This window comes from Drosophila tropicalis, unplaced genomic scaffold (genome assembly GCF_018151085.1).
Source record: "Drosophila tropicalis isolate 14030-0801.00 unplaced genomic scaffold, ASM1815108v1 contig_443, whole genome shotgun sequence".
NCBI classification, from domain to species: domain Eukaryota; kingdom Metazoa; phylum Arthropoda; class Insecta; order Diptera; family Drosophilidae; genus Drosophila; species Drosophila tropicalis.
Window position 1 is genome coordinate 5,648,749 of NW_027172907.1, and position 15,252 is coordinate 5,664,000.

General features: G+C 37.7%; 2 protein-coding genes across 6 annotated transcripts in view; both read right to left on the minus strand.

Moving 5' to 3' along the window:
• Positions 1 to 7,224: 7,224 nt before the first annotated feature.
• The window catches only part of LOC137574258 (glucose transporter type 1-like), a 34,657-nt gene continuing 26,629 nt past the window's right edge, over positions 7,225 to 15,252 (minus strand). For 4 of the 5 annotated variants that reach the window (XM_068286458.1, XM_068286457.1, XM_068286456.1 and 1 more), the window contains exon 15: positions 10,434 to 14,112. In XM_068286458.1, the coding sequence (XP_068142559.1) occupies positions 13,988 to 14,112 (125 nt within the window). In that variant the 3' untranslated portion in view covers positions 10,434 to 13,987. Of the gene's footprint in view, positions 14,113 to 15,252 lie in introns of all 5 variants that reach the window. The other variant, XM_068286470.1, reaches the window with a different exon arrangement.
• On the minus strand, positions 10,434 to 13,759 carry LOC137574261 (glucose transporter type 1-like). Its single transcript, XM_068286472.1, has one exon. It carries the CDS (start codon positions 13,757 to 13,759, stop codon positions 11,687 to 11,689), a length of 2,073 nt encoding a protein of 690 aa, XP_068142573.1. The 3' UTR covers positions 10,434 to 11,686.

A 15,252-nucleotide genomic window follows, 5' to 3' on the forward strand; every position in this document is an offset into this window, starting at 1 on the left:
TCCACATATTGGCATGAAAAAAACTGGGTGTCATCTAAGGATGAAGGACATGAAATATTCTGAAAAGGTCCTTGTTCTCAGCTATCCGAAGGACATCCCAGGACCTGAGGATGTAAATCGATGCACATGGTAAAGGAGCTTCCCCACGCCAAAAGACATTCCTCTCGTCCTTGAAATGGCCGAGTTATGAGCAGTTTTCTAATTTTTGGACTTCTAATTTTTTCCAAGTCCCAAATTGAAGCAAAGGACAAAAAAATCGGGGGAAAACTACAAAAACCTTGATATCTCCGCTCTCCGCAGGACTATAGCCATGTCCTTTGCACCAACTATTGTCCTTGATGATTCGAATCTTTTGACATCAGATTCGTCCTGATCCTTCAAAGGACTCTCGAGATATTTGCCTTTTTTCTTTCAGCAAAAAAGTCCTTTTATCTCAGCTCCCAAAAGGACATTCCAGGATCTGATAGTGTCAGTCGATGCGGGTCACCAAGGACTACAATCTGACCAAAGAACATCCTGATCGTCCTTGAAATGGCTGAGTAATAAGGATATTTCTTGTATTTTTGCGATTTTTGGCCATTTTTCTGACTCTCCCCCTTACAAAAATTCAAGCAATATTTTTGTAAGGATATTGAAAATCCTTGAATGCAGTTCGATAGTCCTGATCCTGGAGAACCAGAAAAGATATGTCCTGTCGAATTCGGTCAATGTCCTGCGAAGTTATAAGCTCTAGAAAATAATCCTTTTTTCGTTTTTTAGCTCTAAAATCCACAAATCCTGCCGCAGGACGAAAGTACATGGCTCCTTAAGATGTCCTTGATGATCTTTACGTATTGGCATGAAAAAAACTGGGGGTCATCTAAGGATGAAGGACATGAAATATTCTGAAAAGGTCCTTGTTCTCAGCTATCCGAAGGACATCACAGGACCTGAGGATGTAAATCGATGCACATGGTAAAGGAGCTTCCTCACGCCAAAAGACATTCCTCTCGTCCTTGAAATGGCCGAGTTATGAGCAGTTTTCTAATTTTTGGACTTCTAATTTTTTCCAAGTCCCAAATTGAAGCAAAGGACAAAAAAATCGGGGGGAAAACTACAAAAACCTTGATATCTCCGCTCTCCGCTGGACTATAGCCATGTCCTTTGCACCAACTATAGTCCTTGATGATTCGAATCTTTTGACATCAGATTCGTCCCGATCCTTCAAAGGACTCGCGAGATATTTGCCTTTTTTCTTTCAGCAAAAAAGTCCTTTTATCTCAGCTCCCAAAAGGACATTCCAGGATCTGATAGTGTCACTCGATGAGGATCAACAAGAACTATCATCTGACCAAAAGACATCCTGATCGTCCTTGAAATGGCTGAGTAATAAGGATATTTCTTGTATTTTTGCGATTTTTGGCCATTTTTCTGACTCTCCCCCTTACAAAAATTCAAGCAATATTTTTGTAAGGATATTGAAAATCCTTGAATGCAGTTCGATAGTCCTGATCCTGGAGAACCAGAAAAGGTATGTCCTGTCGAATTCGGTCAATGTCCTGCGAAGTTATAAGCTCTAGAAAATAATCCTTTTTTCGTTTTTTAGCTCTAAAATCCACAAATCCTGCCGCAGGACCAAAGGACATGGCTCCTTAAGATGTCCTTGATCATCTCCACATATTGGCATGAAAAAAACTGGGTGTCATCTAATGATGAAGGACATGAAATATTCTGAAAAGGTCCTTGTTCTCAGCTATCCGAAGGACATCCCAGGACCTGAGGATGTAAATCGATGCACATGGTAAAGGAGCTTCCCCACGCCAAAAGACATTCCTCTCGTCCTTGAAATGGCCGAGTTATGAGCAGTTTTCTAATTTTTGGACTTCTAATTTTTTCCAAGTCCCAAATTGAAGCAAAGGACAAAAAAATCGGGGGAAAACTACAAAAACCTTGATATCTCCGCTCTCCGCAGGACTATAGCCATGTCCTTTGCACCAACTATTGTCCTTGATGATTCGAATCTTTTGACATCAGATTCGTCCTGATCCTTCAAAGGACTCTCGAGATATTTGCCTTTTTTCTTTCAGCAAAAAAGTCCTTTTATCTCAGCTCCCAAAAGGACATTCCAGGATCTGATAGTGTCAGTCGATGCGGGTCACCAAGGACTACAATCTGACCAAAGAACATCCTGATCGTCCTTGAAATGGCTGAGTAATAAGGATATTTCTTGTATTTTTGCGATTTTTGGCCATTTTTCTGACTCTCCCCCTTACAAAAATTCAAGCAATATTTTTGTAAGGATATTGAAAATCCTTGAATGCAGTTCGATAGTCCTGATCCTGGAGAACCAGAAAAGATATGTCCTGTCGAATTCGGTCAATGTCCTGCGAAGTTATAAGCTCTAGAAAATAATCCTTTTTTCGTTTTTTAGCTCTAAAATCCACAAATCCTGCCGCAGGACGAAAGTACATGGCTCCTTAAGATGTCCTTGATGATCTTTACGTATTGGCATGAAAAAAACTGGGGGTCATCTAAGGATGAAGGACATGAAATATTCTGAAAAGGTCCTTGTTCTCAGCTATCCGAAGGACATCACAGGACCTGAGGATGTAAATCGATGCACATGGTAAAGGAGCTTCCTCACGCCAAAAGACATTCCTCTCGTCCTTGAAATGGCCGAGTTATGAGCAGTTTTCTAATTTTTGGACTTCTAATTTTTTCCAAGTCCCAAATTGAAGCAAAGGACAAAAAAATCGGGGGAAAACTACAAAAACCTTGATATCTCCGCTCTCCGCAGGACTATAGCCATGTCCTTTGCACCAACTATTGTCCTTGATGATTCGAATCTTTTGACATCAGATTCGTCCTGATCCTTCAAAGGACTCTCGAGATATTTGCCTTTTTTCTTTCAGCAAAAAAGTCCTTTTATCTCAGCTCCCAAAAGGACATTCCAGGATCTGATAGTGTCAGTCGATGCGGGTCACCAAGGACTACAATCTGACCAAAGAACATCCTGATCGTCCTTGAAATGGCTGAGTAATAAGGATATTTCTTGTATTTTTGCGATTTTTGGCCATTTTTCTGACTCTCCCCCTTACAAAAATTCAAGCAATATTTTTGTAAGGATATTGAAAATCCTTGAATGCAGTTCGATAGTCCTGATCCTGGAGAACCAGAAAAGGTATGTCCTGTCGAATTCGGTCAATGTCCTGCGAAGTTATAAGCTCTAGAAAATAATCCTTTTTTCGTTTTTTAGCTCTAAAATCCACAAATCCTGCCGCAGGACGAAAGTACATGGCTCCTTAAGATGTCCTTGATGATCTTTACGTATTGGCATGAAAAAAACTGGGGGTCATCTAAGGATGAAGGATATGAAATATTCTGAAAAGGTCCTTGTTCTCAGCTATCCGAAGGACATCACAGGACCTGAGGATGTAAATCGATGCACATGGTAAAGGAGCTTCCTCACGCCAAAAGACATTCCTCTCGTCCTTGAAATGGCCGAGTTATGAGCAGTTTTCTAATTTTTGGACTTCTAATTTTTTCCAAGTCCCAAATTGAAGCAAAGGACAAAAAAATCGGGGGGAAAACTACAAAAACCTTGATATCTCCGCTCTCCGCAGGACTATAGCCATGTCCTTTGCACCAACTATTGTCCTTGATGATTCGAATCTTTTGACATCAGATTCGTCCTGATCCTTCAAAGGACTCGCGAGATATTTGCCTTTTTTCTTTCAGCAAAAAAGTCCTTTTATCTCAGCTCCCAAAAGGACATTCCAGGATCTGATAGTGTCAGTCGATGCGGGTCACCAAGGACTACAATCTGACCAAAGAACATCCTGATCGTCCTTGAAATGGCTGAGTAATAAGGATATTTCTTGTATTTTTGCGATTTTTGGCCATTTTTCTGACTCTCCCCCTTACAAAAATTCAAGCAATATTTTTGTAAGGATATTGAAAATCCTTGAATGCAGTTCGATAGTCCTGATCCTGGAGAACCAGAAAAGGTATGTCCTGTCGAATTCGGTCAATGTCCTGCGAAGTTATAAGCTCTAGAAAATAATCCTTTTTTCGTTTTTTAGCTCTAAAATCCACAAATCCTGCCGCAGGACGAAAGTACATGGCTCCTTAAGATGTCCTTGATGATCTTTACGTATTGGCATGAAAAAAACTGGGGGTCATCTAAGAACGGAGGTCACAAAAATTACCGAAAAGGTCCTTGTTCTCAGCTATCCGAAGGACATTCCAGGACCTTGTGATCTCAGGCGATGTGGACGAAGAAGGACTTTCATCTGGCCAAAGGACATCTGAATTATCCTTAAAATAGCCGAGTTATAAGCAGTTTTGTGATTTTTCGACTTGTAATTTTTAAGTGAAAAATTTATGTAGCATACTTTTGTGGTTAATAATATGAATTTTTTTAAAAAGTGTTGCCTACTTATTTGGGTTAAAAGGGAATTAACGAATATTTCGCATGTCCTTGGATGGATCAGGACGAAAGTGGTGTCAAACGAATCCTTTCATTAAGGACAATAAACTGTAAAAAGGACATCCCGATAATCCTGCGAGGAGCTGAGATATTAAGGATTTTCTGATTTTCCGGTTTTGTTGCATACTTTTAGGCGTTTTGGCCTTTTTAAGATCCTTGAAAATTTTGTATTGCCTACTTTTAGGCGTTTGAACCTGTGGGGAAGAAAAATAAATTTCTGTTGCATACTTTTAGGCGTTTAAGCGTGTGGGGTAAGAAAATTAAAATCTGTTGCCTACTTTTAGGCTGTTGAGCTTGTGGGGGAGCAAAATTAATTTCCACTGCATACTTTTAGGCGTTTGGGCTTGTACGATCCGCCACAAGCTCAACCGCCTAAAAGTAGGCAACATATTTTAATTTTCTTACCCCACACGCTTAAACGCCTAAAAGTATGCAACAGAAATTTATTTTTCTTCCCCACAGTTTCAAACGCCTAAAAGTAGGCAATACAAAATTTTTTAAGGATCTTAAAAAGGCCAAAACGCCTAAAAGTATGCAACAAAACCGGAAAATCAGAAAATCCTTAATATCTCAGCTCCTCGCAGGATTATCGGGATGTCCTTTTTACAGTTTGTTGTCCTTAATGAAAGGATTCGTTTGACACCACTTTCGTCCTGATCCATCCAAGGACATGCGAAATATTCGTTAATTCCCTTTTAACCCAAATAAGTAGGCAACACTTTTTAAAAAATTCATATTATTAACCACAAAAGTATGCTACATAAATTTTTCACTTAAAAATTACAAGTCGAAAAATCACAAAACTGCTTATAACTTGGATATTTTAAGGATAATTCAGATGTCCTTTGGCCAGATGAAAGTCCTTCTTCGTCCACATCGCCTGAGATCACAAGGTCCTGGAATGTCCTTCGGATAGCTGAGAACAAGGACCTTTTCGGTAATTTTTGTGACCTCCGTTCTTAGATGACCCCAACTTTTTTTTCATTCCAATACGTAAAGTTCACCAAGGACATCTGAAGGAGCCATGTCCTTTCGTCCTGCGGCAGGATTTGTGGATTTTAGAGCTAAAAAACGAAACAAGGATTATTTTCTCGAGCTTATAACTTCGCAGGACATCATCCGATTTCGACAGGACATACCTTTTCTGGTTCTCCAGGATCAGGACTATCGAACTGCATTCAAGGATTTTCAATATCCTTCCAAAAATATCGCTTGAATTTTTGTAAGGGGGAGAGTCAGAAAAATGGCCAAAAATCGCAAAAATACAAGAAATATCCTTATTACTCAGCCATTTCAAGGACGATCAGGATGTCCTTTGGTCAGATGATAGTCCTTAATGATCTGCTTCGACTGGCACTAACAGATCCTGGAATGTCCTTCGGGTGGCTGAGATAAAAGGACTTTTTTGCTGAAAGAAAAAAGGCAAATATCTCGCGAGTCCTTTGAAGGATCGGGACGAATCTGATGTCAAAAGATTCGAATCATCAAGGACTATAGTTGGTGCAAAGGACATGGCGGTAGTCCTGCGGAGAGCGGAGATATCAAGGATTTTGTGGTTTTCCTCAGATTTTTTGATCCTTTTCTTCAATTTGGGACTTTGAAAAAATTACAAGTCAAAAAAACAGAAAACTGCTCATAACTCCGTCATTTCAAGGACGAGAGGAATGTCTTTTGGCGTGAGGAAGCTCCTTTACCATGTGCATCGATTTACATCCTCAGGTCCTGGGATGTCCTTCGGATAGCTGAGAACAAGGACTTTTTCAGAATATTTCATGTCCTTCATCCTTAGATGACCCCCAGTTTTTTTCATGCCAATAAGTAAAGATCATCAAGGACATCTTAAGGAGCCATGTCCTTTCGTCCTGCGGCAGGATTTGTGGATTTTAGAGCTAAAAAACGAAAAAAGGATTATTTTCTAGAGCTTATAACTTCGCAGGACATTGACCGAATTCGACAGGACATACCTTTTCTGGTTCTCCAGGATCAGGACTATCGAACTGCATTCAAGGATTTTCAATATCCTTACAAAAATATTGCTTGAATTTTTGTAAGGGGGGAGAGTCAGAAAAATGGCCAAAAATCGCAAAAATACAAGAAATATCCTTATTACTCAGCCATTTCAAGGACGATCAGGATGTTCTTTGGTCAGATGATAGTCCTTAATGAACTGCTTCGACTGGCACTAACAGATCCTGGAATGTCCTTCGGGTGGCTGAGATAAAAGGACTTTTTTTCTGAAAGAAAAAAGGCAAATATCTTGCGAGTCCTTTGAAGGATCGGGACGAATCTGATGTCAAAAGATTCAAATCATCAAGGACTAAAGTTGGTGCAAAGGACATGGCGATAGTCCTGCGGAGAGCTGAGATATCAAGGATTTTGTAGTTTTCCTCAGATTTTTTTGTCCCTTGCTTCAATTTGGGACTTGGAAAAAATTACAAGTCAAAAAAACAGAAAACTGGTCATAACTCGGTCATTTTAAAGGCGATTGGAGTGTCCTTTGCCTAGGTTGAAGTCGTTGTCCATGTGCATCGATTTACATCCTCAGGTCCTGAAATGTCCTTCGAAAAAGATGAAAAAAGGAAGGAGATAACCATAACATTGTTTGATGCTAATCCGTAGAGACTGTCAAGGACATATTGGGGATCTTATTGGTCCCTCTTTGAGGAAGTGATTAAATCTAGAAACGGGACATTCGGATCGTTCTGGAGGAGGTGCTTCGGTTTGATGTCATGAATAAAACACAATTGCTAATTGAATTCTTTTTTCTTTTGAAATTATTACTTAACGTATAATTCTTTATTTGTTACTCTCGTTTGCTAAATTGAGCAATTTTTACGTGTTACTTAATTCTTCAATTTTCATTTCATCATAGACTTTGTTTGTTTTTCTTGTTTTGTGTTTTAATTTTCAAGTGTTAGAATTTGATTTTTATTTTTAAGTTAGTTTTCGTTTGGTTTTGGTTTTTCAGTTTGTTTTTTTTTTGTTTTTGTTTCTTGTTTTGTTTTGCTAAAAATTATTTAAATTCAGAAGTATATATACCTAAGTATGTTCAAGTTTATTGTTGGTATATCAATTATAATTATTCAATTACTTCTATTTTATATATTTATTAATTTATTTATTATTATTGCATCATTATTATTATTAATTGTTAGTTTTATTGTAATTGTTGTTATTTGCCTTCAACTTGTTTGCATGAATTTGTATTAACTAACGTCAACTCAATTGGTTTTTAATATAATTTTGTTGTTTTTTTCTTCTTTTTTTTAAATATTATTTATGCCTGTTTTTGTTTTGTTTTTATGAATTTCATTTCAATTGTTTTTGTTTTATTTTTTGCTTAAGCTTAAACATTTCATCGTTCTGTATTATTTATATATAGATATATGTATGTATGTATCATATATATATATATATATATGTATATATAATGATGAATAACTAATTATGTACACAACTATATATTGTTGTTGTTGTTGTTGTTCTTGAAAATTGATTAGTTTTCCCTTTACGCCTTTTGAATATGGGAAGGAAAAAAAAAAGGTGAGGAAACTTGGTTTGGTTAGAAAAGGTTGTGGGGCGGGGGCTGGGGCGGGGAAGGAGTGGCAGGTGTATTGCGGCTACATTTTGTTTTAAATATTTTTGTTTTTTTTTTTTTTGTTTTTGTGATTATCATAAATCTTGAAAGTCTTCTTCTTCGTCTTTGCTTTGTTTTAAGTCCTTCAAGTGATTCGATTTAAATATTTTGTGTTTTTGTTTAAGTTTTTTTTGTTTTTGTTTTGCTACGTATTAACATTAAAATTGTTGTATGCATTAATTATTTCATTTATTATTATTATTATTATTATTATTATATATTATTAATTTGGTTTTTTCTTTGTTTGTGTCTCTGTTTGTGTGTGTGTGTTTGTTTTTTTTTGTTTTGTTTTTGTTGCTTGCCTTGGATAATATGTTAATTAATGCTTGATAATCTTCCTCTCTGCTTATACTTTTGCTTTCTCTTGTGTTAATTAGTTAGTTTAATTTAATTTATAATAGTTAGTTAGTTATTTACATTTAGCATAATGCCTAACAACATTAGACTAGTTCGGCTCAACTGATATGCATCTCAGATACTTTGCTAACCATTCTGAAAGATAAAAGAGAGAGAGAGATATAGATAGATCTAGAGTCTGACAGACTGAAACAAGGACAGCAGGAGGGGTGGGGCAAAGGAGCATAGGAGGGGGATGGGGGAGGGGGAGAAAGTATCTCAGTTGTTTATCAAATCAAACTCACAACCAGTTAACATTGTTTAACATGTAGTTTTTCCTTTACTTTCCTTTCCTTTCCTTTTGCTTTTCATTCTTCTCTCTTCTGTCTTGCTTTGCTTTATAATGAGCTTTGAATTCATCTATATAAATTTTTTGGTTTTTCACATATTTCTATATTTGAGTTTTAATGCAATGTTAACATTTTTTTTTCTTTTGTTCTTTTCATTTTGGTTTTTGATTAGAAAAAAAAAAAAAAAAAAAAACTGCCCACAAGTCGAATTCGCCGACTTGGAAATACCCTGTGGCCAGGATGCATTGTCGAATTTGGCTTACACGGATCGGATGCTGACTGACTTCTGGTCTAAAGCATTTTCATCCTGGCTAAAAGGATATTTGAACGAAACTAATTTATTGCTAATATCTAAATGGAAAAAAACAAAAAACCAACAACAAAATACATACAATAAAACAACAATCGGCAAATTCCATTTACACACATACGCGTATATATGTGTGTGTGTGTGTGTGTGTGTGTGTGCATAAATGAAAGTATTGTATGTTTGTATGTGCCTTTAAAAAATGTCTATGATTTGGTTGGTTTTTCCTTTTGTTTTTCCTTTTCTTTTTTTTTGTTTTCTCTATATGTATTCATTCTTATATTTACAGCAGTTGTTTTTGTTGTTACTTTTTGACTTGTTGTTATTGTTTTGTCCGTGTTTAATTGTTTAACTATTTGCTTGTTTGCTTTGTTGTCGATTCGTAAAACCATTTCATTTAGTTAAATTAGTTGTATCTTCTTTGTTTTGGCAGTGCAATTTTATGTATATATATTTTCATTTTATTTTATTTTTTTTTTTTTTATCTCGGTTCACTACGAAATTATAAATTTTGAAATTGTTCTTGAACTTGTTTCATGTTTAATTTAATTAATTAACAGCATTTTTTTTGTTTGTTTGTTGTTTTTATTATTTACACTTTCTTTTCAATGTTTTTTTCTTTATTTTTTATATATTTTCTGTTGTTGTTCTCACGCAAGGTACGTTTCGATTTAACCGATTTTTTTTTTTTTTTTTTTTTTTTTTTGTTAACGAATGAAATGAAATTAGAAATATAATTGGAAGACAGTTGGTTTTTATGTTTTTTTTTTTGTTTTAAATATTTTTATCGCTTTCGTTTAATCATTGTTCTATCTCTCTATTATTTGCATTATTCGGTTTGGTTTATTTGGGGTCCTTGTGGGGTGGTAGAAAGTAAAAGGATTCTGTTGGGGCTAAGGAAACAGACTAAAAAAAGGAAAACAAGGCTCTTTGTTGGTTGGACATGGACATTGCAATCAATCTTGAAATTTCTTAAAAAGTCGGGGAGAGAGATCCTAAAAGTTAAACCCTTCTAAGGACTTCTCGTTTTGACAAGGATGTAAGTAGAGAACTAGAAAGTTTCTTTATGACATATAGAAGTCTGATCTCAACACAAAGTCAACACTTTAGAAGAGATATATCTTCTCTTCGGGTCTATATAGAATAGTGACTCAATAGATCGGCCAAGTTCCCCTTAAAGTTGGACAAGTCGGACAAGACTATAGAGAGAAGAGTAGTAATCTCTTCCAGAATCTCATCATATAGAGGTTTATCCTTTGGAAATTGCATAAGTCCAACCCTCCCCCCTTGATGTCAATTGCAATGTCTGTTTAACTGATTTGTTTAAGTTTTCCATTTTCTTTGTGTGTTGAGCAAAAAACATTTGTTAAATAATTCTATAATAATGAAAATTGTTATGTCCTTTTTTTCTTTTTTGGAGGAGGAGGTTTTTGTTTTGGTTTTCTATATAATGTTTTTTTTTTCGGTTTTTGTTTTTTTGGTTTTGTCTTTTTTGCTTTTGTTTTTTTTTTGTTTTTTTGTCACAAAAAATGCGCATATAAAATAAATAAATCGAAAAAAAATGTCACCTTAATTTTATGTTGTAATTTATGTTTTCTTGTTGTTGTTTAATATTCTTTAACTTGCTTTTGTTTTTTTTTTTTAATTGTAGTTTTTTTTTTTTTTTTTTTGACTACAAGTTTATTTTTTTTTAAATTTCAATTCTTGTTAATTTAATTATAATTATTATTTGTTTTTTTTTTTTATTTTGTTTGATGTTTTTGGTTTTTGCTTGTAATTTGCGTTCTGCTGAAACTCTAAATTTGTTGTTGTTGTTGTTGTTGTTTTCATACTTAAAACTAATTTCTTGTTAAATATTTTATTAACTAATTTCTTTAATGCTTGAGTAGGTTGTGCTTTTTTCTTTTTGTTTTTGTTTTTTATTCTCCTTCTTATTTGGTTTTTGTTTTTGTTGTTGCTTTATGCATGCTTTAATATATATACATATATATATATATGTATATATATATATATTTTTATATGCAAATTTTCGAAAAATCTTAAATACATTTTTCTTGTTATTTAAAATAGTCGTTGTTGTTGTTTGTTGTTGTTCATCTTCTTCTTCATCTTCTTCTTCTTGTTGTTGTAGCTGTGTGTGTGTGTGAGTGAATTTGTGTGTGTATTATTTGTAACCTATTTAAACATTCTTTTGTTCATTTATTTAATTATTACTTTTGTTTCATTTGTTTTTTATGTTTTTTTTTTTTTTTTTTTTTTGTTTTTTTGTTTTTTTGGCAGTGTACAAAATTGTAATTTAAATAGAAAAATGTTTTATATATTTTAATTTTGTTTTAATATTTGGTTTTTTGTTTAGCTTAGTTATTGCTTGTCTGCTGCGGCGGCTGCGGCGGCGGCTGCTGCGGCGGTTGTTGTTGGTGTTCCCCTCTCAATCCTCGTCCAGGCTTTGGGTACGACGCTGCCGAGGCTTGGCAACAACCACATATTTGCGTCCAAAATAGGGCGAATCTATGTATTGTGACGGTGTGTGAGTGTGTGGGTGGGGGGAGGGTAAGGAGAGGGATTAGTGAATCTCTTGATTGCACTTTTCACTTTTTGCGCAGGAAGTCTGTGTATTTGCGTGCACGCTTGCGCACTTTCTTGAAGGCGTTGCCCAGACGAAACTGCTCGACATCGGCCATGTTGTAGGGGTGCATATGCTGATGTTGCTGATGCTGGTGATGGGATGAGGAGGCGGAGGCGGAGGCGGAGGAAGCATGGCTATGCGGGTGCGAGTGCGTATAATGCGTATGCTGTTGCTGATGCTGATGCTGATGTGAATGCGGATGGGAATGATGATGATGATGCAAGTGGACAAAGGAATCATCGCCACTGGGATTGACCGAGCCCGGGGAACCAAGGCACGGCGACATAAGATTATGCTCGGAGGCAGCATCAAATGACTCGAAATGATGCGGCATCGGTGTGGGCGATGGCAGCGACGATGAATGTTCACTTGCGGTTGTGGAATTGATCGAGGCATCGGCATGACCGCCGCCAATGACACCGAACTCCTTTGGCAGTTCCACAATGCCCAGCGGCTTGTCGAAATTCAGATGGCCCGACATGTTGGTGTAGTCGTAGCTGCGATTGCAGTTGTTGATGAATTTCACCTCGTTGCCGCCAGTGGCAGTGCCGGCATTTGATTGCATATTGCTATTGAACACAATGTTGATGTTGTTCGAACTGGTCGATAGATTGATATTGGTGGTCTGTTGCTGCTGATTGTGATGATGATGCTGCTGCTGCTGCTGATGATGATGATGATGATCCTCCATTTGATTGAGATTCGTTTCCTTTTGATCAACGTTTTGATTACCATTCTGTTGGAAATTGTTCTTATATTGAAATTCCAATGTATTGCTGGGTTGAAATGGATAATTCTTGGAATTGTTTAGTATATCCGATGAATCGATTGACTGCTGACCCTTTGACAAATACTGATGTATATCCTCGCTGGTTATTTGCAAATCCTGATCCAAATACGTATTGCATTGTATATAGTTGCTGCAGCAATTGTTAAACGATTCACCTGGATCCTGATGATACAATATGGCCGTGGTGGAAGCTTCCTCCTCCTCGAATTCGCAATGATAGCTGCTGCTGCGCCGCTTACGTGCGGCAGCAGCCGCAGCCGAGGTGCTGGGTCCCTCGTCATCGTCCTGATAGCTTATCTTGCGGCATGGCTTCTTTTCCGGCTCTGGCATGTGCCAGGCATCCATTTTGTCCTCCTCCTCGCGCTCGACGGATCTCTGTTCGATTTCCGTTGTCGATGATTTGCTGCCATTGTTATCATTATCGCCGGCCAGAAAACTCCAGCGTATGGGCGAGGGTGAGCAGGCATATTCGGGTAGGCCGGAGGCGGAGGCGGTCTGTTTGGCACGATCAAAGATCGAGGTCAAGGAGCTATCATTGAGGCCACGTAGCGATATGGAGGTATAACTGGGTTGACGATTATTCAAACGTTGCTGCTTCCTGATGGCAGCCGAGGCCGATTTGATTGAATTGTTGCGACTCAATGTGGACCGCGAATCCCCATAGAGGCTTGTCGAATCGGTTTGATAGCAATAATCGGAGCTGGTGCAACAACTGCTGGGACGACGCGACGACGAGCCGTACAGATCCTCGGCGAAGCATTGGGCCAACTCAGTGCAACAGGTTTTGCGCACCATCATGATCTCTTGAATCTCACGATCGGCATTGATTGAATTGGAGGACATGTCGGTGACCGAACGATGACGACGGCGATTCGATGATGAGCAACCATTTGAATGCCGTGACGAGGATGTATTTGTGTTGTTATTGCCGTGATGATTGTTGCTGGTATGGGCTCCGGGTAGGCTACCACTTCCAGTTGCCTGTCGTCGTTTGCGGCGATAATGATGATGATGGGAATGGGCATGTGATTGCTGTTGTTGTTGCTGTTGCTGCTGTTGTGGCTGTGGCTGTGGCTGTTGTTGCTGCTGGGAGTGACTGTGCGGTGATGTGTGACGACTGTGATGCGGACTATGACTATGGCTGTGACTGTGGCTATGTTGTTGCTGCTGTTTGCTGCGTTGGCAGTGACTCAAAATGGCATTCTGAGACTCCTGAGTTTGAGCCGTTAGAGGCGGCTCGTGCATTGAAGAGGAGCCCTGATCACATACAATATCCTTGTTGTCATAACTGCAATGTATATATTCGTGTGTATTTGTTGTTGTTGTTGTTGTTGTGTTGAATCGTAGTTGCTGCTCTTCATTGCGACTGCTGGCAGTTTGTTGTTGTTGTTGTTGGTGTTCAGGCTGATGCGGACGCTGAGGCGGAGACAATGTAGGAGGAGGAGGAGGTTCAGGTGAGGCGTTGCTCCTCAGTCAAGGCCCGCTGTTCGGCAGGCAGACAGTTGGTGCTGGTTGCTGACGAAGGTGATGGGGCACAGAGGCAGCGTTCCGGCCCTGGTGTGTACTTCGGCCGCCGTCTAAAAATCGCTCGGATGCAGCTACATACATACAGGACGCATAGCGGTTGTGTGGTTGGGGTTTCGGTTTGGGGTTTCGGTTTTGGGGTTTTTGGGGGGCGTGGTAGTAGTAGCGGTGGTGGTGGTTAAAGTGGTGGCGGATTAGGTGGTGGCATCGACACAAAGGAATAAGCAGAGCAGAGTGAAAAGCAAGAGCAATAGATAAAAATTTGATTAGTTCATGAGGTCAGCCAAATTTATCAACTTTATTTCAATTTATGCTGTTGGGGGTTCATTTTTTTTTTTTTTTTTTTATTAGTTTTATTAAATAATATTTAGCTGTGTTGTTCCTTCGTCGTTAGATTTCAATCTTAAAAAGTGCATGCAGTTATATAATGTAAAACAAAACAGAAAAAAAGACGTGCATCATGCCATTATTAACTATTTTACCATGCCAAATGCTTATGCTAATAAAAAGTCATGCAAGATTATAAATTAGCTGATGATACGCTTGATAGTTGATCATTTGGTGAGATTGACATTAAAAAGGATTCAAACTTTCAGCAATATCCTTGCAGAGGGTCAAGTGGAGTAACCATTTAGTGGATGAATGTTTTGTATTTAGCATTGCATAGTTTTAGGCGCATTGAATTGGCAATTGAATGATAGATTGATTGGGTGAGTGAGTGATCGAGTGAGTGTTTGAGTGTTATTTGTTAATTGGTCGTTTGTGTGTTTTTGGTTTTTTGTTGCGTAGATAAAGCCTTTTGAGTTTTTACTTAGCCAATTGTTTGATTCGCTTGCTTAATCAATCACTTGATCTATATACGAGTATTTCTGGGTCCCATATGTTGAGTTTCACTTGCGTACTAAAACAAACAAATAAACAATTACAAATTATACAAAAACTGAAAGCTACAAATTTCGATAGTTGTTGTAATTTTATGTTAATTTGGTTATAAGATAATTCAGTTAACTGAATCTAAAGTGAACTGTCTTGTTGTTCCTTTGACAAATGTTTTCTAATTTCTTTGTTGGGCCTTTCGCGTCTCTTAACGATTATTCGGGTGCAATTCTGGGTGTAAGAGGCATTTTCTTGTAAATGCTTTTCAATTTGTTATTAGCTGAGTGGTGAGAGAGAGAGAAAGAGAGAGAGAGAGAGCTAAAGTGTGGATACGTTTG

What these genes read in the sequence shown, in the direction of transcription:
- LOC137574261 (XM_068286472.1), bottom strand. Translation starts at nt 13,759, where the DNA reads ATGCACGAGCCGCCTCTAACGGCTCAAACTCAGGAGTCTCAGAATGCC.